The sequence below is a fragment of the Calypte anna genome, unplaced genomic scaffold (genome assembly GCF_003957555.1).
Source record: "Calypte anna isolate BGI_N300 unplaced genomic scaffold, bCalAnn1_v1.p scaffold_102_arrow_ctg1, whole genome shotgun sequence".
Taxonomy (NCBI): Eukaryota; Metazoa; Chordata; class Aves; order Apodiformes; family Trochilidae; genus Calypte; species Calypte anna.
The window spans coordinates 36305-61054 of record NW_022045420.1 but is presented as its reverse complement, the minus strand read 5'-3'; the positions used below and the strand labels follow the sequence as shown (position 1 = coordinate 61054).

General features: G+C 41.7%; 1 protein-coding gene across 1 annotated transcript in view; it reads right to left on the bottom strand.

Annotated features, from left to right (window-relative positions):
- Positions 1-24750, bottom strand: part of PGM2L1 (phosphoglucomutase 2 like 1) — a 30693-nt gene that overhangs the window by 5270 nt on the left and 673 nt on the right. Inside the window, exons 2-11 of the mRNA XM_030468413.1 lie at positions 23899-24005; positions 20720-20804; positions 18811-18894; positions 13849-14042; positions 12962-13151; positions 12632-12729; positions 11639-11819; positions 4969-5062; positions 2786-2915; positions 1368-1557 (exon numbers count right to left, since the gene is read on the bottom strand). Of these exons, the coding sequence (XP_030324273.1) occupies positions 1368-1557; positions 2786-2915; positions 4969-5062; positions 11639-11819; positions 12632-12729; positions 12962-13151; positions 13849-14042; positions 18811-18894; positions 20720-20804; positions 23899-24005 (1353 nt within the window). The remainder of the gene's footprint in view (positions 1-1367; positions 1558-2785; positions 2916-4968; positions 5063-11638; positions 11820-12631; positions 12730-12961; positions 13152-13848; positions 14043-18810; positions 18895-20719; positions 20805-23898; positions 24006-24750) is intronic.

Here is a 24750-nt window from a genome sequence, read left to right as displayed (position 1 = left end):
GTTGGGCTGATCCCAAGGGGATGAGGTTCAAGACAAGAACCCCCTGGGGAGCTCCAGGCTGGGCACAGAGTGGCAGAAAGGGAGCTGGGATTGGCAGGAAGCTGAAGAGGAGGCAGCAGTGTGCCCAGGTGGCCAAGAAGGCCAATGGCATCCTGGGCTGGCTGAGGAAGAGCGTGGCCAGCAGGTCCAGGGAAGGGATTCTGCCCCTGTGCTCAGCTCTGGGGAGGCCACAGCTTGAGTCCTGTGTCCAGTTCTGGGCCCCTCAGCCCCTCAGGAAGGAGCTTGAGGTGCTGGAGCAGGTCCAAAGGAGGCAAGTGGGCTGGTGAAGGGATCCAGCAGAGATGCTGTGAGGAGAGGCTGAGGGAGCTGGGGGTGTTGAGGCTGGAGAAGAGGAGGCTCAGGGGAGACCTCCTCACTCTCTGCAACTCCCTGAAAGGAGGTTGGAGCCAGGGGGGGGTTGGTCTCTTTTCCCAGGCAACTCTCAGCAAGACAAGAGGCCATGGTCTCAAGTTGTGCCAGGGGAGGTTTAGGTTGGAGATTGGAAAGAATTTCTTTCTGGAGAGGGTGATCAGGCATTGGAATGGGCTGCCCAGGGAAGGGGTGGATTCTCCGTGTCTGGAGCTATTTCCAAAGAGCCTGGATGTGGCACTGAGTGCCATGGGCTGGGAACCACGGGGGGAGTGGATCAAGGGTTGGACTTGATGATCTCTGAGGTCCCTTCCAACCCAGACAATTCTAGGATTCTCTGAAGTTATTTCATCCTGACAAATCTACCAACTAGACCAGACTCAATATTTCTCCCCAGTGACCTGTGACAGGACAAGAGGAAATGGGTTCAAGATGCACCAGAGATAACAGGAAAATATTTTTCCACTTCAAGAGTGGTGAAGCTCTGGAACAGGATGCTCAGGGAGGTGGTGGAGTCAGCATCCCTGGAGGTGTTAAAAAAAGGGGTAGATGTGGTGCTTTGGGAGGTGATTTAGTGGTTGATGTGGTGTAGTGTTGGTGGTTGGACTCCATCTTGAAGGTTCTTTCCAATCATAATGATTCTATGATTCCATTTCAGGGTAACAGGACTGCCTCTTACTCCACCTGGAATGCCAAAACACCTTCAAAACTGGAAAAGCACCAAGCTCACTTCAACTACTGAAAGTTCATTCATTCTTATATTAAAATAGTCAAGAAAATAGCCAAGTCACCTCACATCAAAGGAGTTTCCCTCCAAGTAAATGTTGTTAAGCACTGAGGCCTGCAATTACACAGCCATCTGAGCTGCCAAAACACATCCTTCTGCAGAGTCCTTGGTGCATTTAACTTTCTCTCTCCAAAAAGAAAACCTCTCCTGCAAAAAAGACTTCAGAACTCACCGACTTCTGATTGGGTTGGCTGCTGTCATAGCCCGTGGTGATATCTCTTACATGTAAGATATTGTAAACACCACAAAACCTGGGATAAGACTGAGGGGTATCAAAGTTCCGAAGCCTCTCAAATATCCTTTTGATGGTAGGAGGATCATAGCACAAGAAATAAGAAGTCTTTGATATGTGATATCCATACCTACAAAGCAGATGAACATTTTCAGTTACAAGATTCTCAAGCTTTCTGCACATTCTGTCTGAAGAAAGCCCCTGTTTGGAAAAGCAGTAATAGAAAAAGAAATAAAACCACAGTTCTCACAGCTGTGGAAATATTTTTAGGGAAATGTTTGGACTCGAGCAGATTTCACTGCATTACTCAGCTCATCTTAAGGTTTGGGTTTTTTTTTTTAAATTCCAGTGAAGGTTTAAATTCCAAAGAACTGAAAAACAACCATTTGGCTAAGTGCAGCCTTGCTAGACCTCAGGAAATCAATATGCAATTTAACTCCCACACCATCAAAAATCATCTGCTACAGCCACGTGAGCAGCCACAACAACAAATTAACTCAACAGCCCCTGAGAAGGTGATGAAGTCAAAGATGAAAGCATTAACCCCCAGCAGACCTCATGCAAGCACACACAAGGTGAAACAATCATGTCTGCAGGTTGAAATTTAGATTTTTCATCACTGGATTCCACACATTTCTCATTCTACAGAGACTCTACAGCTTCAAAAACAAAAAAAAAAGTGTGATTGAGATTTATCTTTCTGTTATCCTGCTCCAGTTTGCATATGACAGAGCCAAAAAGAGATGAAGGTTGAGCATCATCTGTGCTTCCTCCTCCCAAGCTCCTAAGGACCACAATTTGGTTTTTTTGGAGGAAAGAGGAAGAGCATGGAGGAAGAAATCATGCATTAAAGCACAGGAATTTTTGCTGGTGGATGGGATTATCAGAGTGCATGACTTAATTCTGGCATCAACATGATTTGTGTGTTCCTACCAAAGGAATGGTTTGTGTTCAGTAACCTCTGGTCTGTTACAAACCTCTGCAAGAACAGAAAAAAACATCTCCTAACAATCCCCAGGCTGTGTTTCAGGGAAAAATTGTGCTTAAAAAGAGGCACAGACCTCAACTGAGACACAGAATAGAAGTCACACAGTGTGAACTAAATAGAGAAAAGTTTGCAAAACTCTGCTCTTTCACAATTTATTGCAGAAACATGATAGAAAAGGTCTCTTCAGTCCCCTGGGAAATGTGGCATTCAAGTGGTTTCCATAATGCTGAAGCCTGCAGTTCATCACAGCATCAGAAAAAACCACTTAGAATGAGAAAATTGTCTGAGGGACACATGAAAAATATTTATTTAGATTAATCCCAGCTCCAAAATAGCTAAATAAGACAGATTAATGAAAAATACAACTTACTTTTCATATATCTCAATGAGTTTCTGTGCTAGTGTTAGGTTTTGGCCCTCCAGGTAGGTTGCCATTTCAGCTATGACCACAGCTGCACTTACACCATCTTTATCCAGCACTGATGTGCCACACATGAAGCCTAAAAATAAAATTAAAAAAAATTATTATGGAAAAAATAACCTGATATATTCTTACATTGATTTATTCCATGGAAGTTTTAACCCTTTTCTTGTAAAAGAAAGTTGGCTGATATGTATAAGTTGGTTTTCTTGCTGCATATGTACACCTCTTTTCTTGAAAAATCTGATTAATTTAGGGGTTATAAAGCTGGAAAAACAGATGGTATCATTAATTCCAGATTGGGATAACCTTTCAAAACATAAAAGTGAAAATTGGGCTGTTTTGTGCAAGCAGATGTAAAACCTGGCCAGGGATTTGAACCAAAGGAATCCACAGAGATACAAACCTGGAAACCCATAAACCAACTGTTCCACAGCACTGCCAAGAATTCCTGAAGGGATGCAGGAGCAGGATCCTCATTCCTTAATGTTATTAACTATTTAATGAATGGAACTGGCATGGACAGACACCCTCTTCAGTGCATCAAATGCCATATTCCATGGCAAGCTGCCAATTATCCTAAGTATATCCTTTATATATTTTAATATATTTATCCTTTATATAGGTGGGGAGTGTCCCTGCCCATGCAGGGGGTTGGAATTTAATGGGCTTGAAGGTTCCTTCCAACCCAACCCATTCCATGAGTCTATGATTTTATTCCATGATCAATTCAGAACAATTTAAAACCCAAAAAGATGGGCTGTGCCCAATTATATCCTTTATATATATTCATTTATCCTGAAACATTCCCCACTCAGCTCTCTGCAGTGTGAGCAAGATTCCAAACAGAACACTCAAGGCAAGGTCAGCAGAAATATTCACATAGAATCATAGAATCCTAGAATTGTCTGGGTTGGAAGGGACCTCAGAGCTCATCAACTCCAACCCTTGATCCACTCCCCCCGTGGTTCCCAGCCCATGGCACTCAGTGCCACATCCAGGCTCTTTGGAAATAGCTCCAGACACGGAGAATCCACCCCTTCCCTGGGCAGCCCATTCCAATGCCTGATCACCCTCTCCAGAAAGAAATTCTTTCCAATCTCCAACCTAAACCTCCCCTGGCACAACTTGAGACCATGGCCTCTTGTCTTGCTGGGAAAGGAGACCAACCCCCCCTGGCTCCAACCTCCTTTCAGGGAGTTGCAGAGAGGGATTTCCCTTTCTCCCCCAGGGAAAATTGTGGGAGACAGAATCCCAGAATTACCCAGCTTGGAAATTACCTCTGAGAGCATCAACTCCAACCTTTAATCCACAACCACCCCAGAGCACTCAGTGCCACATTCAGCCCCTTCTTAAAAACCTCCAGGGATGGAGAATCCACCCCCTCCCTGGGCAGCCCATTCCAATGCCTGATCACCGTCCCTGTAAGGAATTATTTCCTAATATCCAACCTAATTAAGCCTCTTGTAAGAAGAGACCAACCCCCCCCTGGCTCCAACCTCCTTTCAGGGAGTTGCAGAGAGTGATGAGCTCTCCCCTGAGCCTCCTCTTCTCCAGCCTCAACACCCCCAGCTCCCTCAGCCTCTCCTCACAGCATCTCTGCTGGATCCCTTCACCAGCCCACTTGCCTCCTTTGGACCTGCTCCAGCACCTCAAGCTCCTTCCTGAGGGGCTGAGGGGCCCAGAACTGGACACAGGACTCAAGGTGTGATTCCATAAGCTGTTTAATTCCTGCATCTGCCTGGATTCCTCATGAATTGTTCTGAAGTAGGAGTTGTAGAGCTCCTGGAGGAGCTGCTGTACTCAAAGAGAGGCTCCTTAAGGTATTAAACTGATTAAGAAAAGATCCTACACTGAACCTCAACAGGAATAGTTTGGCTCTGGCATCTCAGGAGTTTCAGCCTGTACCAGAACAGGCAACTGAACAACACCAGAATCAGAGCTTTATATATAATTTATTATGGCAGCTGTCAAGTTGACTTGTTGAGAGGCTAAATACAACTGCTAGTAGCTACAAGGAAAAAAAAAATAAAGTATTTTTGTGTTTTGTTTTGTAACTGAGGCCACTCCTTGCTAGTCACATTTTTCCCCACACAGTTCTCAGTATTTTAAAGTGGTATTATCATACCTACCAATAGACTCTTCAAAGGCAAAGAGAACTTCTTTCCCATTATCTAGCAGATCTTTCACTCTACTTCCAATCCATTTAAAACCAGGGAGTGTTTCCTGAAACAGAAACAGATGCATTTTCATTAGTTTCAAGTCAAAGAAGAAAATTCCCTTCACCTCCAGGAAAATTCCCTTCACCTCCATGTGCCCCAAACTTGAGAGCTCAGAAAAAAAGAGACAACAGGACCAAGGGAGTTACAGAAAAGGTTAAAGAAATATAAATAGGAGTTTAGGGTGATGGGAGGGAACAGCCTCTGCTTTTCAATTCATGCAAAAGCAGTCAAAAGGGTAGGAATAAACTTTCTGGGAGAGAGGGAAGGTGTGAAGAGGGTTTAGAGGAGACCAAGGGCTTCTGTAAATGCCTAGCTTTGGTTTGCTTTTTCTTTTTTTTTCCCAGTCACTATGTCTCTTTCCAGACAGAAAAAAGATAAAAATTAACATTATTTAGTGAGATAATGATGCATCCTTGAGATGGGAAGTGTGTGCCTCAAACTTGAGAGCTTAGAATAAAGAGGCAACAGGACCAAGGGAGTTACAGAAAAGGTTAAAGAAATATAAATAGGAGTTTAGGGTGATGGGAGGGAACAGCCTCTGCTTTTCAATTCATGCAAAAGCAGTCAAAAGGGTAGGAATAAACTTTCTGGGAGAGAGGGAAGGGGTGAGAAGGGGTTTAGAGGAGACCAAGGGCTTCTGTAAATGCCTAGCTTTGGTTTGTTTTTTCTTTTTTTTTTTCCCCCAGTTATTATGTCTCTTTCCAGACAGAAAAAAGATAAAAATCAATATTATTTAGTGAGATAATGATGCATCCTTGAGATGGGAAGCATGTGCCTCAAACATGAGAGCTTAGAATAAAAGAGGCAACAGGACCAAGGGAGTTACAGAAGAGGTTAAAGAAATATAAATAGCAGTTTAGGGTGATGGAAGGGAACAGCCTCTGCTTTTCAATTCATGCAAAAGCAGTCAAAAGGGTAGGAATAAACTCTCTGGGAGAGAGGGAAGGTGTGAGGAGGGGAAGCTTTTAGAGGAGACCAAGAGCTTCTGTAAATGCCTAGCTTTGTTTTGTTTTTTCTTTTTTTTTTTTTCCAGTCCATTATGTCTCTTTCCAGACAGAAAAAAGATAAAAATTAATATTATTTAGTGAGATAATGATGCATCCTTGAGATGGGAAGCATGTGCCCCAAACTTGAGAGCTTAGAATAAAAGAGGCAACAGGACCAAGGGAGTTACAGAAGAGGTTAAAGAAATATAAACAGCATTTTTGGGTGATGGGAGGGAACAGCCTCTGCTTTTCAATTCATGCAAAAGCAGTCAAAAGGGTAGGAATAAACTTTCTGGGAGAGAGGGAAGGTGTGAGAAGGGGTTTAGAGGAGACCAAGGGCTTCTGTAAATGCATAGCTTTGGTTTGTTTTTTCTTTTTTTTTTCCAGTTATTATGTCTCTTTCCAGACAGAAAAAAGATAAAAATTAATATTATTTAGTGAGATAATGATGCATCCTTGAGATGGGAAGCATGTGCCTCAAACTTGAGAGCTTAGAATAAAAGAGGCAACAGGATCAAGGGAGTTACAGAAATATAAATACAGTTTAGGGTGATGGGAGGGAACAGCCTCTGCTTTTCAATTCATGCAAAAGCAGTCAAAAGGGTAAGAATAAACTTTCTGGGAGAGAGGGAAGGTGTGAGGAGGGGTTTAGAGGAGACCAAGGGCTTCTATAAATGCCTAGCTTTGTTTTGCTTTTTCTTTTTTTTTTTCCCCAGTTATTATGTCTCTTTCCAGACAGAAAAAAGATAAAAATTAATATTATTTAGTGAGATAATGATGCATCCTTGAGATGGGAAGCATGTGCCTCAAACTTGGGAGCTGAGACAAAAAGAGACAACAGGATCAAGGGAGTTACAGAAAAGGTTAAAGAAATATAAATAGGAGTTTAGGGTGATGGGAGGGAACAGCCTCTGCTTTTCAATTCATGCAAAAGCAGTCAAAAGGGTAGGAATAAACCTTCTGGGAGAGAGGGAAGGGGTGAGGAGGGGTTTAGAGGAGACCAAGGGCTTCAGTAAATGCATAGCTTTGGTTTGTTTTTTCTTTTTTTTTTCCAGTTATTATGTCTCTTTCCAGACAGAAAAAAGATTAAAATTAACATTATTTAGTGAGATAATGATGCATCCTTGAGATGGGAAGCATGTGCCTCAAACTTGAGAGCTTAGAATAAAAGAGGCAACAGGACCAAGGGAGTTACAGAAAAGGTTAAAGAAATATAAATAGCAGTTTAGGGTGATGGGAGGGAACAGCCTCTGCTTTTCAATTCATGCAAAAGCAGTCAAAAGGGTAGGAATAAACTCTCTGGGAGAGAGGGAAGGTGTGAGGAGGGGTTTAGAGGAGACCAAGGGCTTCTGTAAATGCATACTTTTGTTTTTTCTTTTTTTTTCCCAGTCACTATGTCTCTTTCCAGACAGAAAAAAGATTAAAATTAACATTATTTAGTGAGATAATGATGCATCCTTGAGATGGGAAGCATGTGCCCCAAACTTGAGAGCTTAGAATAAAAGAGGCAACAGGACCAAGGGAGTTACAGAAAAGGTTAAAGAAATATAAACAGCAGTTTAGGGTGATGGGAGGGAACAGCCTCTGCTTTTCAATTCAAGCAAAAGCAGTCAAAAGGGTAGGAATAAACTCTCTGGGAGAGAGGGAAGGTGTGAGGAGGGGAAGCTTTTAGAGGAGACCAAGGCCTTCTTTAAATGCATACTTTTGTTTTTTCTTTCTTTTTTTTTTCCCAGTCATTATGTCTCTTTCCAGACAGAAAAAAGATTAAAATTAACATTATTTAGTGAGATAATGACATTCACTATGAGGCAGTGACATTCAACAGTCAGTCAGTCAAATTATTTTTCAGAGTTGCTTGCAGTTTTGGTTTTTAATTCCTCACTGCCTGGCAAAATACCTTTTCTCAGTGCACATGGATTTTTTTTATTTATTTTAATAATAAAAAAGACCTGGATCTTTGTGCTAAGTCTTAGAGCACTTGCATCTCTTATGGGTAACATCCCACAGTCTCAGAAATCAAAGAAAATCAGAAATCAATTTCATTTGAATGCAGGAAGTATAAGAACAACCATCAGTTTGGGACAAACCCTCAAAACTCTTTTCTTTTTCAGCAAAATTCCTAATGAAACCACATTCAGAAGTTCCTCTGCCTGGCACAATTTGAAGTAAAACCAAATTGAAAACCTACCAGTGATCTGGGAACCTGGAGGAACATGGTGCAACCTCTCAGTGTTTGCTACAAAGCCATCAAAAAGCTCTAATTTTTTGTTTTGGAGCAAAAGCACCACGTGGAACACACCTGATGTCCCTCAAACAGGATTTCTCTCCAGCAAAAAACAACCCAGGCAAGAGCATTTCTGTTACAGGGAATGTAGGTTTTAATTTGTAGGGTTTAATTTGTAGGGTTTAATTTGTAGGGTTGAATTTGTAGGGTTGAATTTGCAGGTTCTAATTTGTAGTTTGAATTTGTAGGTTTTAATTTGCAGGTTTGAATTTGTAGGGTTGAATTTGTAGGTTGAATTTGTAGGTTTGAATTTGCAGGTTTGCATTGTAGGTTTGAATTTGTAGGTTTTAATTTATAGGTTTTAATTTATAGGTTGAATTTGTAGGTTGAATTTGTAGGTTGAATTTGAGGGTTTTAATTTGTGGGTTTGAATTTGTGGGTTTGAATTTGTAGGTTTGAATTTGTAGGTTTGAATTTGTAGGTGTGAATTTATAGGTTGAATTTGTAGGTTTTTATTTGCAGGTTTTAATTTGCAGGTTTTAATTTGTAGGCTGAATTTGTAGGTTTTAATTTGTAGGTTTTAATTTGCAGGTTTGAATTTGTAGGTTGGATTTGCAGGTTTTAATTTGCAGGTTGAATTTGTAGGTTTGAATTTTCAGGTTTTAATTGGTAGTTTGAATTTGTAGGTTCTAATTTGTAGGGTTGAATTTGCAGGTTGAATTTGAAGGGCTGAATTTGTAGGATTGATTTTTTAGGTTGAATTTGTAGGTTTGAATTTGCAGGTTTGAATTTGTAGGTTTTAATTTGTAGGTTGAATTTGTAGGTTGGATTTGCAGGTTTGAATTTGCAGGTTTTAATTTGCAGGTTTTAATTTGCAGGTTTGAATTTGCAGGTTTTAATTTGCAGGTTGAATTTGCAGGTTTTAATTTGTAGGTTGGATTTGTAGGTTTTAATTTGTAGGGTTGAATTTGTAGGTTTGAATTTGCAGGTTTGAATTTGTAGGTTGAATTTGTAGGGTTGAATTTGTAGGTTGAATTTGCAGGTTTTAATTTGTAGGTTTTAATTTATAGGTTGAATTTGTAGGTTTGAATTTGTAGGGTTGAATTTGCAGGTGTGAATTTGTAGGTTTTAATTTGTAGGTTGAATTTGTAGGTTTGCATTTGTAGGGTTGAATTTGTAGGTTTTAATTTGCAGGTTGAATTTGCAGGTTTTAATTTGTAGGTTTTAATTTGCAGGTTTGAATTTGTAGGTTGAATTTGTAGGTTTGAACTTGTAGGTTTTAATTTGTAGGTTTTAATTTGCAGGGTTGGATTTGTAGATTGAATTTGTAGGTTTTAATTTGCAGGTTTGAATTTGTAGGTTGAATTTGTAGGGTTGAATTTGTAGGGTTGAATTTGTAGGGTTGAATTTGTAGGGTTGAATTTGCAGGTTTTAATTTGTAGGGTTGAATTTGTAAGTTTGAATTTGTAGGTTCGCATTTGTAGGTTTTAATTTGCAGGTTTTAATTTGCAGGTTTGAATTTGTAGGTTTTAATTTGCAGGTTTTAATTTGCAGGTTTGAATTTGCAGGTTTGAATTTGCAGGTTTTAATTTGTAGGGTTGAATTTGTAGGTTTGAATTTGTAGGTTTGAATTTGTAGGGTTGAATTTGTAGGTTTGAATTTGCAGGTTTTAATTTGCAGGTTTGAATTTGTAGGTTGAATTTGTAGGTTGGATTTGCAGGTTCTGATTTGTAGGTTATAATTTGTAGGTTTGAATTTGCAGGTTTGCATTTGTAGGTTTGAATTTGTAGGGTTTTAATTTGTAGGTTTTAATTTGCAGGTTGAATTTGCAGGTTGAATTTGTAGGGTTGAATTTGCAGGTTTTAATTTGTAGGTTTTAATTTGTAGGTTTTTACTTGCAGATTTTAATTTGTAGGTTTTAAGTTATAGGTTGAATTTGTAGGTTGATTTTGTAGGTTGAATTTGTAGGTTGGATTTGTAGGGTTGAATTTGCAGGTTTTAATTTGTAGGTCGAATTTGTAGGTTTGCATTTGTAGGTTTGAATTTGTAGGTTTGCATTTGTAGGTTTGCATTTGTAGGTTGAATTTCTAGGGTTGAATTTGTAGGTCGAATTTGTAGGGCTGAATTTGTAGGTTTGAATTTGCAGGTTTTAATTTGTGGGTTTGAATTTGTGGGTTTGAATTTGCAGGTTTGAATTTGTAGGGCTGAATTTGTAGGTTTGAATTTGCAGGTTTGAATTTGTAGGTTTTAATTTGCAGGTTTGAATTTGTAGGTTGAATCTGTAGGGTTGAATTTGTAGGGTTGAATTTGCAGGGTTGGATTTGTAGATTGAATTTGTAGGTTTGAATTTGCAGGTTTGAATTTGTAGGTTGAATTTGTAGGGTTGAATTTGCAGGTTTTAATTTGTAAGTTTTAATTTGCAGGTTTGAATTTGAAGGTTGAATTTGTAGGGTTGAATTTGTAGGTTTTAATTTGTAGGGTTGAATTTGTAGGGTTGAATTTGCAGGTTTTAATTTGTAGGTTGAATTTGCAGGTTTTAATTTGCAGGTTTTAATTTGCAGGTTTGAATTTGCAGGTTTGAATTTGTAGGTTTGAATTTGTAGGTTTGAATTTGCAGGTTGAATTTTAGGTTGAATTTGTAGGTTTGAATTTGCAGGTTTTAATTTGTAGGTTTTAATTTGCAGGTTCTAATTTGTAGGGTTGAATTTGTAGGTTCTAATTTGTAGGGTTTAATTTGCAGGTTTTAATTTGTAGGTTGAATTTGTAGGTTGAATTTGTAGGTTGAATTTCTAGGTTTGAATTTGTAGGTTGAATTTGTAGGTTGAATTTGTAGGTTTGAATTTGTGGTTTGAATTTGCAGGTTTGAATTTGCAGGTTTGAATTTGCAGGTTTTAATTTGTAGGTTTTTACTTGCAGGTTTTTACTTGCAGGTTTTAATTTGTAGGTTTTAATTTGCAGGTTGAATTTGCAGGTTGAATTTGTAGGGTTTAATTTGCAGGTTTTAATTTGTAGCTTGAATTTGTAGGTTTGAATTTATAGGTTGAATTTGTAGGGTTGAATTTCTAGGTTTTAATTTGTAGGTTGAATTTATAGGTTTGAATTTGTGCCACCTGTTTCAGCCTTCTTGGAGCTTTGCAATAAATTGATCTCAGTCTGTGTTCACTGTTAGAGAATTCTCAGAGGGAGAGCCACAACAGGTGCTAAAATCAGGAGTGCCTGGGAAAAGCAGCACCAGCAAACTGAAATCCAGAAAAATTCCCCCAAAAATTCCTTTTCTTAACTTTGTAAAGTCTTAAACTGGGAGGCTCAATGGAGCAATCAGATTTTACCCTGCCAAGAAGCCATCAGAAAAAAAAAACCCACCACTTACTTCAAAGTGAAATCCCTCTTTCAGTGCAATTGCCCTCAGAATTTTGGAGGAGACTGTGGTGGCCAACATGTAAACATTCTTCACATCAGCATCTTCAGGACAGTTTTCCTTCCAAGAAGAAAACATCCACCAGCCAAACAAAGCTGCAAGCTCGTTGCCAGTGAACACTTTCCAGCAGCCACTGCAGACAGGACAGGGAATAAAAGAGATTTTTTAGGATTTCCCAGGAGCATCCACTCAGGGGGAGATGTTTTGGTACAAGGGGGATCTGAGCACACTACAGAGAAGCTGCTCTAAACGAAGCCACTGGACTAAGAGGACTCCACATTTATCACATCCCAATGATTTACAAGCCCAGTGAATTTCTGCAAGCAAAGACAGCAGTGAAGGATCCTCACTGCCAGCTTGAAAACAGCTCAGGGCTTTTTGATTTTACCAAGCAGAAATAGAACAGAGCATAAAGTCAGGTAAAACCTGTGCAACCACACGTTTTAAAGAGTTACTTACACAGTTACCAGAATTTTGGCCTGTTAGTGGAAGAAAAATAAATTCCATTCAATATGGAGAAGCCAGGGAAAGGGGAAAAAATAAATAAAAAGAGCCCATAACAGCTAACTGTGCCCAGGGAGGATTTGTCTGTCTAATAGAAGTGAAAAAACAGCAATAATGAGGTTTCACTGTAGTTGGTGACCACTCCAGTTTTATTTAGCTGCTTATTGAAACATTGCTAAGCATTTAATTTATTTTTTTTTTAGTTATTAACTGATTCTGTTTAAATACAGAATCTGTTTAATTATATCAGGTGGAACTAGGCCAAAAGATGAAGCTAGCAAAAAAAATACCCCACTAGCTAAGTCACAGAGCAGGGTGGAGGTGTGTGACTGTCAAACATTCTGGTTCTTTCACCCCCTTTTCTGTGATAAAAGAGATAATAAAATAAATAAATTTAAAAAAATAAATAAAAGAAACAAAATAAAAGGTTCTGTCACTTACTTCTCCTGCTGTTCTGCCACTGCTAGTCTGTCTGCATCTGGATCAGTGGCCACTACTACTCTAGCATTTTCTTTCTCTGCAAGCCTCAGTGACAACTCCTGGTGAGGGGAAAGGGAGGGAAAATAATCACAAAATGCAATTAACTCAGTCTTACTTCTTAATTATATATAATATGCAGCTAAAGAAAAGCTCATGCAGTTTGCTTGCTGCATTAACACAGCTGAAAGTCAGTTGCTGCTCCCTGTTCCTCCTGGTTTTTCATCACAGCATCATAATGAAACCAAGAGAAGTCCATAAAACCCCAACAATCTGAAGTAAAAACCAAAATACCAGCACACATTCTCCTTCCTCAGGGTTTGGGCATTTGACAGTGGAGAAGTCTGGGTCTGGATCTTTTTGTTCAGGTACTGGAATGGGGGGTTGAAAGCCAAAAGCTTGGAAAGCCAACTGCACGTAGTCATGTCCCACTCCATGGAAGGAGGTATGAACAAACTTCAAATTTGTTTGCATGTTCAGGTCCCTGAGAAGGAAAAAAAAAGAAAAAAAAAAGAAATTCACTAAGATTTGAGTTATTTAAGGAGACTTCTTGAATGTGTGAAAGCAAAAAGCAGGAGAAAATGCAATTACACTTTGAACTTCTCTGCTGATTTCTGCAACAATTTCAAGGAAGGAATGAGTGAAAAAATGTTCATTTGGATTTTCACTGGAAATGAGGAGTTTAAAGCTTCTTGGGATACACCAGAAGGGGGTGGTTGATACACCAGAAGGCTGGGCTGCTATCCAGTGAGATCTAGAGCTGGGCAAAAGTCATTCCCAACCTCATGAGGGTCAACAAGGACAAGAGCAGAGTCCTTCACCTGGGCTGGAAAAACCCCAACCACCAGTGCAGATCCAGGGACATCCTGCTGGGAAGCAGCTCCATGGAAAAGGACCTTGGAGTCCCAGTGGAGAGGAAATTCCCCAGGGGTCAGCAAGGTGGCCAAGAGGGATGCTGGGGGGCATCACTGATTTGTGACAATGAAATATTCCTACAGGCAGGTCTGAAACTATTAAAATTTGGGAAGACAGCTCATGCCCTATACCCAAATCAAAACTCTTTAGGTATGGCAGCATCCCATTCTTTATGATTGAAGTCTGTCTGTGAGCACTCCATGTTTCACATGTAACCCAGAGCTTACTTAAAAACATAATTAGGCACATTTTGTTTGATACTATACCTGTGATAACAGATCTTTTTCAGATCCTCCATGTAACAATCACAAATTTTCTTCAGAGGATCCTGTCTCAGGGGACTGGTGTCTACTAAATTCTCATTCCAAGAGCCATTCCATGGTTCCACACACTCTTCTATACATTTTATGATTTCCTTATCATGAGGAGAGGTGATCTGTGCTCCATTTTCCCAGTAGACCTGGTACAAGTTTAAGGGAAACAAGACAGAGTTTATTTAGAGATTACCCACTTCAAAAGAGTCTTTTAGCGCTAGGATTACAGATGCTTCCTGCTTCTTAATGTCACCCAGGAAAAGCAAGTAACAGTCACTTGGAATTCTGACAAATCACTGGGAATCACAGCTTATGATTGATAAGTTTTGTTATCATAGAATCATAGAATTGTCTGGGTTGGAAGGGAGCTCAGAGATCATCAAGTCCAACCCTTGATCCACTCCCCCCGTGGTTCCCAGCCCATGGCACTCAGTGCCACATCCAGGCTCTTTGGAAATAGCTCCAGACACGGAGAATCCACCCCTTCCCTGGGCAGCCCATTCCAATGCCTGATCACCCTCTCCAGAAAGAAATTCTTTCCAATCTCCAACCTAAACCTCCCCTGGCACAACTTGAGACCATGGCCTCTTGTCTTGCTGAGAGTTGCCTGGGAAAAGAGACCAACCCCCCCCTGGCTCCAACCTCCTTTCAGGGAGTTGCAGAGAGTGAGGAGCTCTCCCCTGAGCCTCCTCTTCTCCAGCCTCAACACCCCCAGCTCCCTCAGCCTCTCCTCACAGCATCTCTGCTGGATCCCTTCACCAGCCCACTTGCCTCCTTTGGACCTGCTCCAGCACCTCAAGCTCCTTCCTGAGGGGCTGAGGGGCCCAGAACTGGACACAGGACTCAAGCTGTGGCCTCCCCAGAGCTGAGCACAGGGGCAGAATCCCTTCCCTGGACCTGCTGGCCACGCTCTTCCTCAGCCAGCCCAGGATGCCATTGGCCTTCTTGGCCACCTGGGCACACTGCTGCCTCCTCTTCAGCTTCCTGCCAATCCCAGCTCCCTTTCTGCCACTCTGTGCCCAGCCTGGAGCTCCCCAGGGGGTTCTTGTCTTGAACCTCATCCCATTGGGATCAGCCCAACTCTCCAGTCTCTCCAGGTCCCTCTGCAGAGCCCTCCTGCCTTCCAGCTGATCCACACTCCCCCCAGCTTGGTGTCATCTGGGAATTTGCTGATGATGGACTCAATCCCCTCATCTAAATCCTCACTCAAGATATTAAACAGCACTGGGCCCAACACTGATCCCTGGGGGACACCACTAGTGACCGGCCGCCATTTTGATGCAGCCCCGTTCAGCACCACTCTCTGGGCCCGGCCCTCCAGCCAGTTCCTAACCCAGCACAGAGTGCTCCTGGCTGATCCATGGGCTGACAGCTTTTTCAGGAGAATCCTGGGGGAGACGGTGTCAAAGGCCTTGCTGAAGTCCAGGCAGACCACATCCACAGCCTTCCCCTCATCCCCAGGCCGTCCCCTGATGATAAAAGGAGCTCAGGTTGGTCAGACAGGACCTGCCCTTCCTCACCCCGTGCTGGCTGGGTCTGATCCCTTGCCCATCCTGCAGGTGCTGTGTGATTGCACTGAGGATGATCTGCTCCATGACCCTGCCAGGCACTGAGGTCAGGCTGACGGGTCTGGAGTTTCCCGGGTTCTCCTTCCATCCCTTTTTGTGGATTGGTGTGACATTCCCCAACTTCCAGTCATCTGGGATGTCCCCAGTGAGCCAGGACTGTTGGTAGATGATAGAGAGAGGCTTGGCGAGCTCTTCTGCCAGCTCCCTCATCACCCTTGGGTGGATCCATCCTGGTCCCACAGATCTGTGGGGATCCAAGCAGCTCAGGAGGTCACTGACTCAGTGATAGCTCCTCAGCAGCACCACCTAATTCCCAAAAAGCTGATGTTCACCTATGCTGACTGAAATCATCAGGATGTGGGAAACTGTAACTGGGCACTGACATTTGTGTTGTGTACACTGTAACCTTAAAAAAAAATACCTCCACATGGCCTGGCATTCCTCTTGAAAAAGCAGCACAACTTGTTTCTGAAATCAAAGCTAAAGAGATAAGCAGTGTGCCAAGGTACATGTTTTTCTTTAACTGAAGAACTGTAACCTTTCAGCTGGAAATAGTGTCAAACCCTGAACTACAATAAAAGTCTTTGTTTAAGAATATTTAAGTGCCAGTTTTCCCAGAGTTTGTGTCCAGCAGCATGGTTGCTGATGCAAAGTTTCTGCTCTAAGCAGTCTCTCTCTCTCTTCTTGTCCTCTGTCATGAAACTCACTGGTACTGAGGGTTATCAAAACTATGGGTTTGTCATCTTAGGTTAGAATTGTCCAAAACCTTGTGAAAGACTGGGGAAAAAAAAAAAAAGGAAAAAAGGAAGAGAGGAAAGAGAAGAAAGAAAGAGAGAGAGAAAGAAAGAGAGACAGAGAGAAAGAGGGAGAGAAAGAGAGAGAGAAAGAGAGAAAGAGAGAAGAAGAGAGAAAAGAGAGAAAGAGAGAGAGAGAGAGAGAAAGGAAGAAAAAGGAAGGAAGGAAGGAGAAGGAAGGAAGGAGAGGAAGGAAGGAGGAAGGAGGAAGGAAGGAAGGAAGAAGGAAGGAAGGAAGGAAGGAAGGAAGGAAGGAAGGAAGGAAGGAAGGAAGGAAGGAAGGAAGGAGGAAGGAAGGAAGGAAGGAAGGAAGGAAGGAAGGAAGGAAGGAAGGAAAGGAAGGAAGGAAGGAAGGAGGAAGGAAGGAAGGAAGGAAGGAAGGAAGGAAGGAAGGAAGGAAGGAAGGAAGGAAGGAAGGAAGGAGGGAGGGAGGGAGGGGAGGGAGGGAGGGAGGAAGGGGAAGGAAGGAAGGAAGGAAGGAAGGAAGGAAGGAAAGGAAGGAAGAAAGAAAGAAAGAAAGAAAGAAAGAAAGAAAGAAAGAAAGAAAGAAAGAAAGAAAGAAAGAAAGAAAGAAAGAAAGAAAGAAGGAAAGAAAGAAAGAAAGAAAGAAAGAAAGAAAGAAAGAAAGAAAAGAAAGAAAGAAAGAAAGAAAGAAAGAAAAGAAAGAAAGAAAGAAAGAAGAAAGAAAGAAAGAAAGAAAGAAAAAGAGAGAAAGAAAGAAAAGAGAAGAAAGAAAAGAAAGAAAAGAAAAAAGATGTAAAAGAAACAAAAGAAATAAAATAAAGAAAAGAAAGAAAAGACAGAAGAGAAAGGGAAGAAAGGGAAGAAAGGGAAGAAACAAACAGTATCTGGGCAACAGTAAAATGCTTTCTATCTGAAGACAAACATAACAGCTTCTTGATAAATGAAGCACCTGGCAAAAACCCTTGTGGTTTGTTTTCTTCCTCATTGCTCCAGCTCAGGAGAAGTAGGGGCTGGAGAAGCACTTTACAACTTGGTTCACAAGTGCAGCACAATCACCTCAAGAGTTCTCTCTGTGCAGAGCAAGCCTGGCTCTCCTACCAATGCCATCACTGATTAACCTGTAGCTGAGAATCTAGAATTCTATTTAGTTAAAATTTAGAGTTTTGTTCAGATTCTTAGGGAGTTTAGAAAGGAAACACTGTGTTAGAACACTGTGTAAGCAGCATTTTACTGTCACAGATGGTTATAATGCCCCAAGCTTTCCAAATGCAACCACCTGCCACTCTTCCAATTCCCAGAAAAAAAACCTTACAGGGAGCAAGAAAGTTTTAATAATCAACTATTAAACCACCCCGACCTTCAGCAGTTACTGTGCTGATTAATTCACCCAAGTTGAAGCTTAGTTTTTAACTCATTTTTAAGAAGTCAGCACATAATAAATTCCTTCAGCTGCTGATTGGACTCAGAGGAATGTCCCAACAGATTGGCTCAAGACACACACAAGCAGTGTGGTCTTCAGCTCTAATCACAGAAAGAAACATTTGTAATGCAGGTTAGAGAAAGATGAATTACTGGAAACCCTTTTTTTTTTTTTTCTGATCATAAAATTATAGAATTGTCTGGGTTGGAAGGGACCTCAGAGATCCTCAAGTCCAACCCTTGATCCACTCCCCCCGTGGTTCCCAGCCCATGGCACTCAGTGCCACATCCAGGCTCTTTGGAAATAGCTCCAGACACGGAGAATCCACCCCTTCCCTGGGCAGCCCATTCCAATGCCTGATCACCCTCTCCAGAAAGAAATTCTTGCCAATCTCCAACCTAAACCTCCCCTGGCACAACTTGAGACCATGGCCTCTTGTCTTGCTGAGAGTTGCCTGGGAAAAGAGAGCAACCCCCCCCCTGGCTCCAACCTCCTTTCAGGGAGTTGCAGAGAGTGAGGAGCTCTCCCCTGAGCCTCCTCTTCTCCAGCCTCAACACCCCCAGCTCCCTCAGCCTCTCCTCACAGCATCTCTGCTGGATCCCTTCACCAGCCCACTTGCCTCCTTTGGACCTGCTCCAGCACCTCAAGCTCCTTCCTGAGGGGCTGAGGGGCCCAGAACTGGACACAGGACTCAAGCTGTGGCCTCCCCAGAGCTGAGCACAGGGGCAGAATCCCTTCCCTGGACCTGCTGGCCACGCTCTTCCTCAGCCAGCCCAGGATGCCATTGGCCTTCTTGGCCACCTGGCCACACTGCTGCCTCCTCTTCAGCTTCCTGCCAATCCCAGCTCCCTTTCTGCCACTCTGTGCCCAGCCTGCAGCTCCCCATGGGGTTCTTGTCTTGAACCTCATCCCATTGGGATCAGCCCAACTCTCCAGTCTCTCCAGGTCCCTCTGCAGAGCCCTCCTGCCTTCCAGCTGATCCACACTCCCCCCCAGCTTGGTGTCATCTGTGAATTTGCTGATGATGGACTCAATCCCCTCATCTAAATCATCAATAAAGATATTGAACAGAACTGGCACACACACGTGTGCTCCCCAAGAAGCCAAATTCCACAGGCATGGGGGAAATGCTGGGAAGTTGTGCCATGCCATGGACTTCGTGCCTTACCTTGTACCCATTGTCCTCCTTCCTGTTGTGGGATGCTGTGATCATCACCCCAGCCACAGCTTTCAGCTGCTGAACAGCATAGGGCTGAAAAAAGAAAAGGCAGAAATGTCAATTTCTGCAGCTGGCACAAAGGAAATTGTATTTTAAGGGCAGTTGTGCAACAGGAGAAGTGGCTCTTCAAGCCTCACCAGTTTATTTGCAAATTGTACACCTGAATGCTCATCATTGTGATTCCTGTAGCTTGGTTCTAGTCTGTTGCCCTGGAACATTGTTCTGTGTCCCCATGACATAAACACAAGTGTTAATACTCAGATTACAGCAGCATTTGGGAAAGAGCAAACAAGTTGAAAGAGAATGAGGGAATTCACAGAAAAGCTTCCTGAAAAACAAGTTAGAGGTATTTCCAGCTAGAAAGTATCAGCCCTTTCAGTCCTCCCCTGGAAATGAGAGAGGGCACTAGAAAAGCTGGCAGCACAGAGAAAAATAGGTGTTTAAAACCCTGAAAGGAAAAGTTTCTGGGACCAGAAGAGAAAGCTCTGCTTCTTCAGATGCTGGGAGCAGAGGCAATCCCTCATTCCTATGTGTAAAAACAGTCCCTACATGTGTGTATAGATCCACACACACAGAAAATGTCATCTCTGACTCTGATGGCACTCAGATATAGTAAATAAATATATAAGAATGAATAATGAATAATAATAATGAAGAAGGAAGAAGAAAAGAAGAAAAGAAGAAGAGAAGAGAAGAGAAGAGAAGAGAAGAGAAGAGAAGAGAAGAGAAGAGAAGAGAAGAGAAGAGAAGAGAAGAGAAGAGAAGAGAAGAGAAGAGAAGAGAAGAGAAGAGAAGAGAAGAGAAGAGAAGAGGAAGAAAGAAGAAGAAAGAAGAAGAAAGAAGAAGAAAGAAGAAGAAAGAAGAAAGAAGAAAGAAGGAAGAAGGAAGAAGGAAGAAGGAAGAAGGAAGAAGGAAGAAGGAAGAAGGAAGAAGGAAGAAGGAAGAAGGAAGAAGAAAGGAGAAAGGAGGAAGGAGAAAGAAGAAAGGAGAAAGGAGAAAGGAGAAAGGAGAAGGGAGAAGGGAGAAGGGAGAAAGGAGAAAGGAGAAAGGAGAAAGGAGAAAGGAGAAAGGAGAAAGGAGAAAGGAGAAAGAAAAGAAAGAAGAAAGAAAAGAAAGATGAAAGATGAAGGAAGAAGGAAGAAGGAAGAAGGAAGAAGGAAGAAGGAAGAAGAAAGAAGAAAGAAGAAAGAAGAAAGAAGAAAGAAGAAAGAAGAAAGAAGAAAGAAGAAAGAAGAAAGAAGAAAGAAGAAAGAAGAAAGAAGAAGAAAGAAGAAGAAAGAAAGGAGAAAGGAGAAAGAAGAAAGGAGAAAGGAGAAAGGAGAAAGGAGAAAGGAGAAAGGAGAAGGGAGAAAGGAGAAGGGAGAAGGGAGAAGGGAGAAGGGAGAAAGGAGAAAGGAGAAAGAAAAGAAAGATGAAAGATGAAAGAAGAAAGAAGAAAGAAGAAAGAAGAAAGGAAGAAAAAGCAGAAAGAAGAAAGAAAGAAGAAAGAATAATAGTAAATAGTAAATAATAGATAATAAAAGAAATAATAAATAATAAAAGATAATAGATAATAATTAAAACCACGGAATAAATGAATGGCTGTAATTAACAGAGCACAGCCTGTTAATTGCAATAACTGCTGCCCTTGCACAGCAGCCTGGGGTGAAACATGATTCTGAGTGCTACCTGCACACAGAAAAATTCAGAGCCATGTTCAGAGCCTCCCTGAAGGGCCAGGTGTATTGAGCAGCCCCCATTTTTTGTGCTTAAATACTGGAATTTGAGGAATTTTGAGATGAAAATGGCTGGTTGACATTTTTAGCAGACTTTCAAACAGTCCCTTAGCTGGGTCAACACCAGAAAAAAAGTGACTCACCACAAATGGTGTGGGGACATAGGTGGAAAAGAAGTAGACAGGGACATCCTTAGCCAGCAGGACAGCTGCAGTGAGCTTGGCAAGCCTAGCAACAGGAAAAGGAAAAAAATCCAGTCAGTCCAGAACAACCCAACAGCCACATGGCATAAACTTTCTTTCACTTCTTCCTTAAATCCCTTTTTTTTTTGTTGTTTCTTTAGCAGGATCCTTGCTGATGTTCTCTGCTCCTCAGAATCCCAGGCAGTGGCTTGAAGGCACTTTAGTCAACCATGGCAATACCCCAGTGACACAAAAAGAAAACAAAGATACAGAACCTGCTGGCAGGACACTTGTCCTTCAGGCAAGGACACAACCAATCTCCCAGAAAGTTTAAAGTGCCAGAGGTCTGGAAAAACCTTTTCCAAGTCTGGGAAAGGGTTCAGCATCCCACCCAGCAAAGCTGCTTTGCCAGCCTTGCTCAGCAGGCAACAGCCATGAAGATGAATTATCCCTAAAATATCATTCTGCAAACACTCTTATCCCCAGCAAGGGTAGAAATAGTAACAGCACCTGTGGGTTTTTCAGCCTTTATTATTAATTTTTTTCCTTTCAAGCAGCAGGGAAATTCTCTTTCAGGTAACTTGGAGATGGAACTGTTCAAGCCAGGTACCCACAGCCCAGAAATTGATGGGAAGTTTTGCTCAGAGTCAAAACAGGGCAGTGATTAAAGAGTTTAAGTTTGTTTTGTTCCCTTGTTTTTCCAGACAAACATTACCACTTCCTTCCTTATCTCCCATGATAAGCACACTGTAAGTTTAAGTTTCAATTAGTCAGGATTTCACTGCTCAAATCTAACCTGAAACCACTTAAAGGACTTTGAGAGCTCAGCTTGGGGTTGAGGCTACTGAAAGTTTGCTTGCACAATGGTTGAGCTCAACTTCATTACAGGATACCACTGAATGGTCTGCAAAGACCAAAAAAACTCTCTTTTGGGAGGGTTAAATTTAATTAATTTAATAAATTAATTAAAAATTAATTTAATACATTTTATTAATTACTGTGGAACCATGGAATTGTGTAGCTGAGAGCTGGTTTGCTCCTTTGCTAGATGAAACAACTGAGTTGCCATCAAGTCTGAATTCCAAGCTTTGTGTGGAATGGTTTTCTTCCAGATTCTTTAAGCTTCTTCCAGATTTTTTAAGCTGTACATAACCAACAGAATTTGGGAATAAAGTGTAACAGATGAATTTAAAAGCCTTGTATCAAAGCCTGGCAGATAAATACACTGAGTATCAGAGGAAGATGTGGAGAGGGGGACCTCAAGGAAATGCAGAAACCCTTCAAGAAGAATTTTTACATCCCTGAAATAGCAGATATTGACCAAAAACTTCAAACACTACATCAGTTCCAACAATAACTACAATAATTAACAATTAATTAACTAAACAAAAATTACCCACAGGGTTGCAGTTGTGTTTTTTGTTGTTTTTTTTTAAAGCATTGCTACCTAAGTTTTGCTCCCTGAGTGACAAGAGCTTAGGATTCCTTCCAGAATTCCAAAAGAATTCCTTTTTACAGATCCTCTCTCCCCTTTCTCTGCAAAAAGCACAATTTGGCATCACTGGTAATTCCCATTTTAAGCATTCCAGGTGAGATATTCCCAGCACAGACAAAGAGAGGAAACTTCTGAGCTCCAGGAGGCTGAGAGTAAAATTCTTCTCCACCAAGCAAGCTTAGATCAGATGTGAGGTACAAAAAAAGGGCAATAATACCAAAAGAGCACCAATATTTAGGGATTCCAGGCTAGATGTTGGCATTCTGAATTTACTTTCTCATTCATATTTCTCTCCACTCATATCATAGAATCATAGAATCCAAGGCGTTAGAAGGGACCTCGAAAGATCATCTAGTCCAACCCCCCCTGCCAGAGCAGGGCCACCTAGAGTACATCACATAGGAACGTGTCCAGGCGGGTTTTGAATGTCTCCAGTGAAGGAGACTCCACGACCCCCCTGGGCAGCCTGTTCCAGGGCTCTGTCACCCTTACAGGAAAAACATTTTTCCAGATATTCAACTTGAACCTCCTATGCTCCAATTTACACCCATTACCCCTTGTCCTATCACTGGTCACCACTGACAGAAGCCTAACTCCATCTCCCTGACACTCACCCCTTACATATTTGAAAACATTGATGAGGTCACCCCTCAGTCTCCTTTTCTCCAGACTAAAGAGACCCAGCTCCCTCAGCCTTTCCTCATAAGGGAGATGTTCCACTCCCTTAATCATCTTAGTAGCTCTGCGCTGGACTCTTTCAAGCACTTCCCTGTCCTTCTTGAACTGAGGGGCCCAGAACTGGACACAATACTCCAGGTGCGGCCTCACCAATGCAGAATAGAGGGGGAGGAGAACCTCTCTTGACCTACTAACCACACCTTTTCTAATGCACCCCAGGATGCCATTGGCCTTCTTGGCCACAAGGGCACATTGCTGGCTCATGGTCATCCTCTTGTCAACCAGGACCCCCAGGTCTCTTTCACCTACACTGCTCTCCAGCAGGTCAGCCCCCAACCTATACTGGGCCATCGTGTTGTTCTTCCCCAAATGCAAAACTCTACACTTCCCCTTGTTGAACTTCATCATGTTTCTCCCTGCCCAACTCTCCAGCCTGTCTAAGTCTCTCTGAATGGCAGCACAGCCTTCTGGTGTGTCAGCCACTCCTCCCAGCTTAGTGTCATCAGCAAACTTGCTGAGGGTACATTCTATACCCTCATCCAAGTCGTTGATGAAGATATTGAACAACACCGGTCCCAGTACCGACCCCTGAGGGACTCCACTAGTCACACACCTCCAACCAGATTCTGCCCCATTGACTACAACTCTCTGACTCCTTCCTTTCAACCAGTTCCTGATCCACCTCACTACCTGATCACCTTCTTAATATCTGCCTAATGCTTGTGTGAAGCCTCCCATTCCACTTCTGCTGGCAATGGGTGCTAAAAAGGCTTTAGTCCCTGCCCCTCTTTCTTAATATTTATTATTATTTATTAAAAATAATATAATTAATATTTATTAATATTTAAATGAGCAAAGGGAGGGGGAAGTGGGTGTTCAGTTCATGTCATTTATACTCTGAGAAAACAGAATGCATTTAAAGACAGAATTTAATTTCTAGGCTTGCAAATGTAATCAATACTCATACTTCTTACTGCTGCAGTTGCTGATCTCCTGACCTCGTGTGTCATAGCCAACAACAAAGCCTCTCTGCTTAAAGTCTGAAAAAGACCTCTCAAGATACTTGTAGATCCCCTGGAAAGAAAAAAAAAAATAAGAAGGAAAAAAAAAAAAAGGAGGAAAGAATTAGTTCTGGTGCAGCACAAAAATCAAATAAGATCTTTTATATCTGACATATCAATACTCAAAATACAGCTTGGAAAACATGGCAATAATGATATTCACACAAGCAGCATATTTCTCTTCCCCCAAAGAAAAAAAATAAAGAAAGAAACAGCTGTGGGAAATAAAAGCAGTAAAAGAATAAGAGACCAAACAGCATAAACCAAAAATTTGAGCACTTTCAAGCAGCAAACACTTCTTTTCAATCTGTTTTGTGCCTTTATGTCTTATTTTATTTATTTTTTGTATTTTTTTTATATGTTTTGTATTTTTATGTATATTATTTTTGTGCTTTTATGTACCTGCTTCTCAAAGACCCACTTAAAGACAGATCAATACTCAAAACACAGACTCCAGAACCTCTCTGGGCAGCCTGGGCCAGTCCTCTGCCTCTCTCCAAGTAAAGATGGAACTTGTTATCTTGAATAAAAACCTCCTGTTTAAATGGAACTTATTGTCTTCAATAAAACCCTCCTGTTTAGACTGAACTTATGGTCTTCAACAAAACCCTCCTATTTAAATGGAACTTATTATCTTGAATAAAAACCTCTTGTTTAGATGGAACTTATTGTCTTCAATAAGAAAACTCATGTTTGGATAGAACTTATTTTTTGTGCCCATTACCTCCTGTCCTGGACAACCCAAAACCTGACCCATC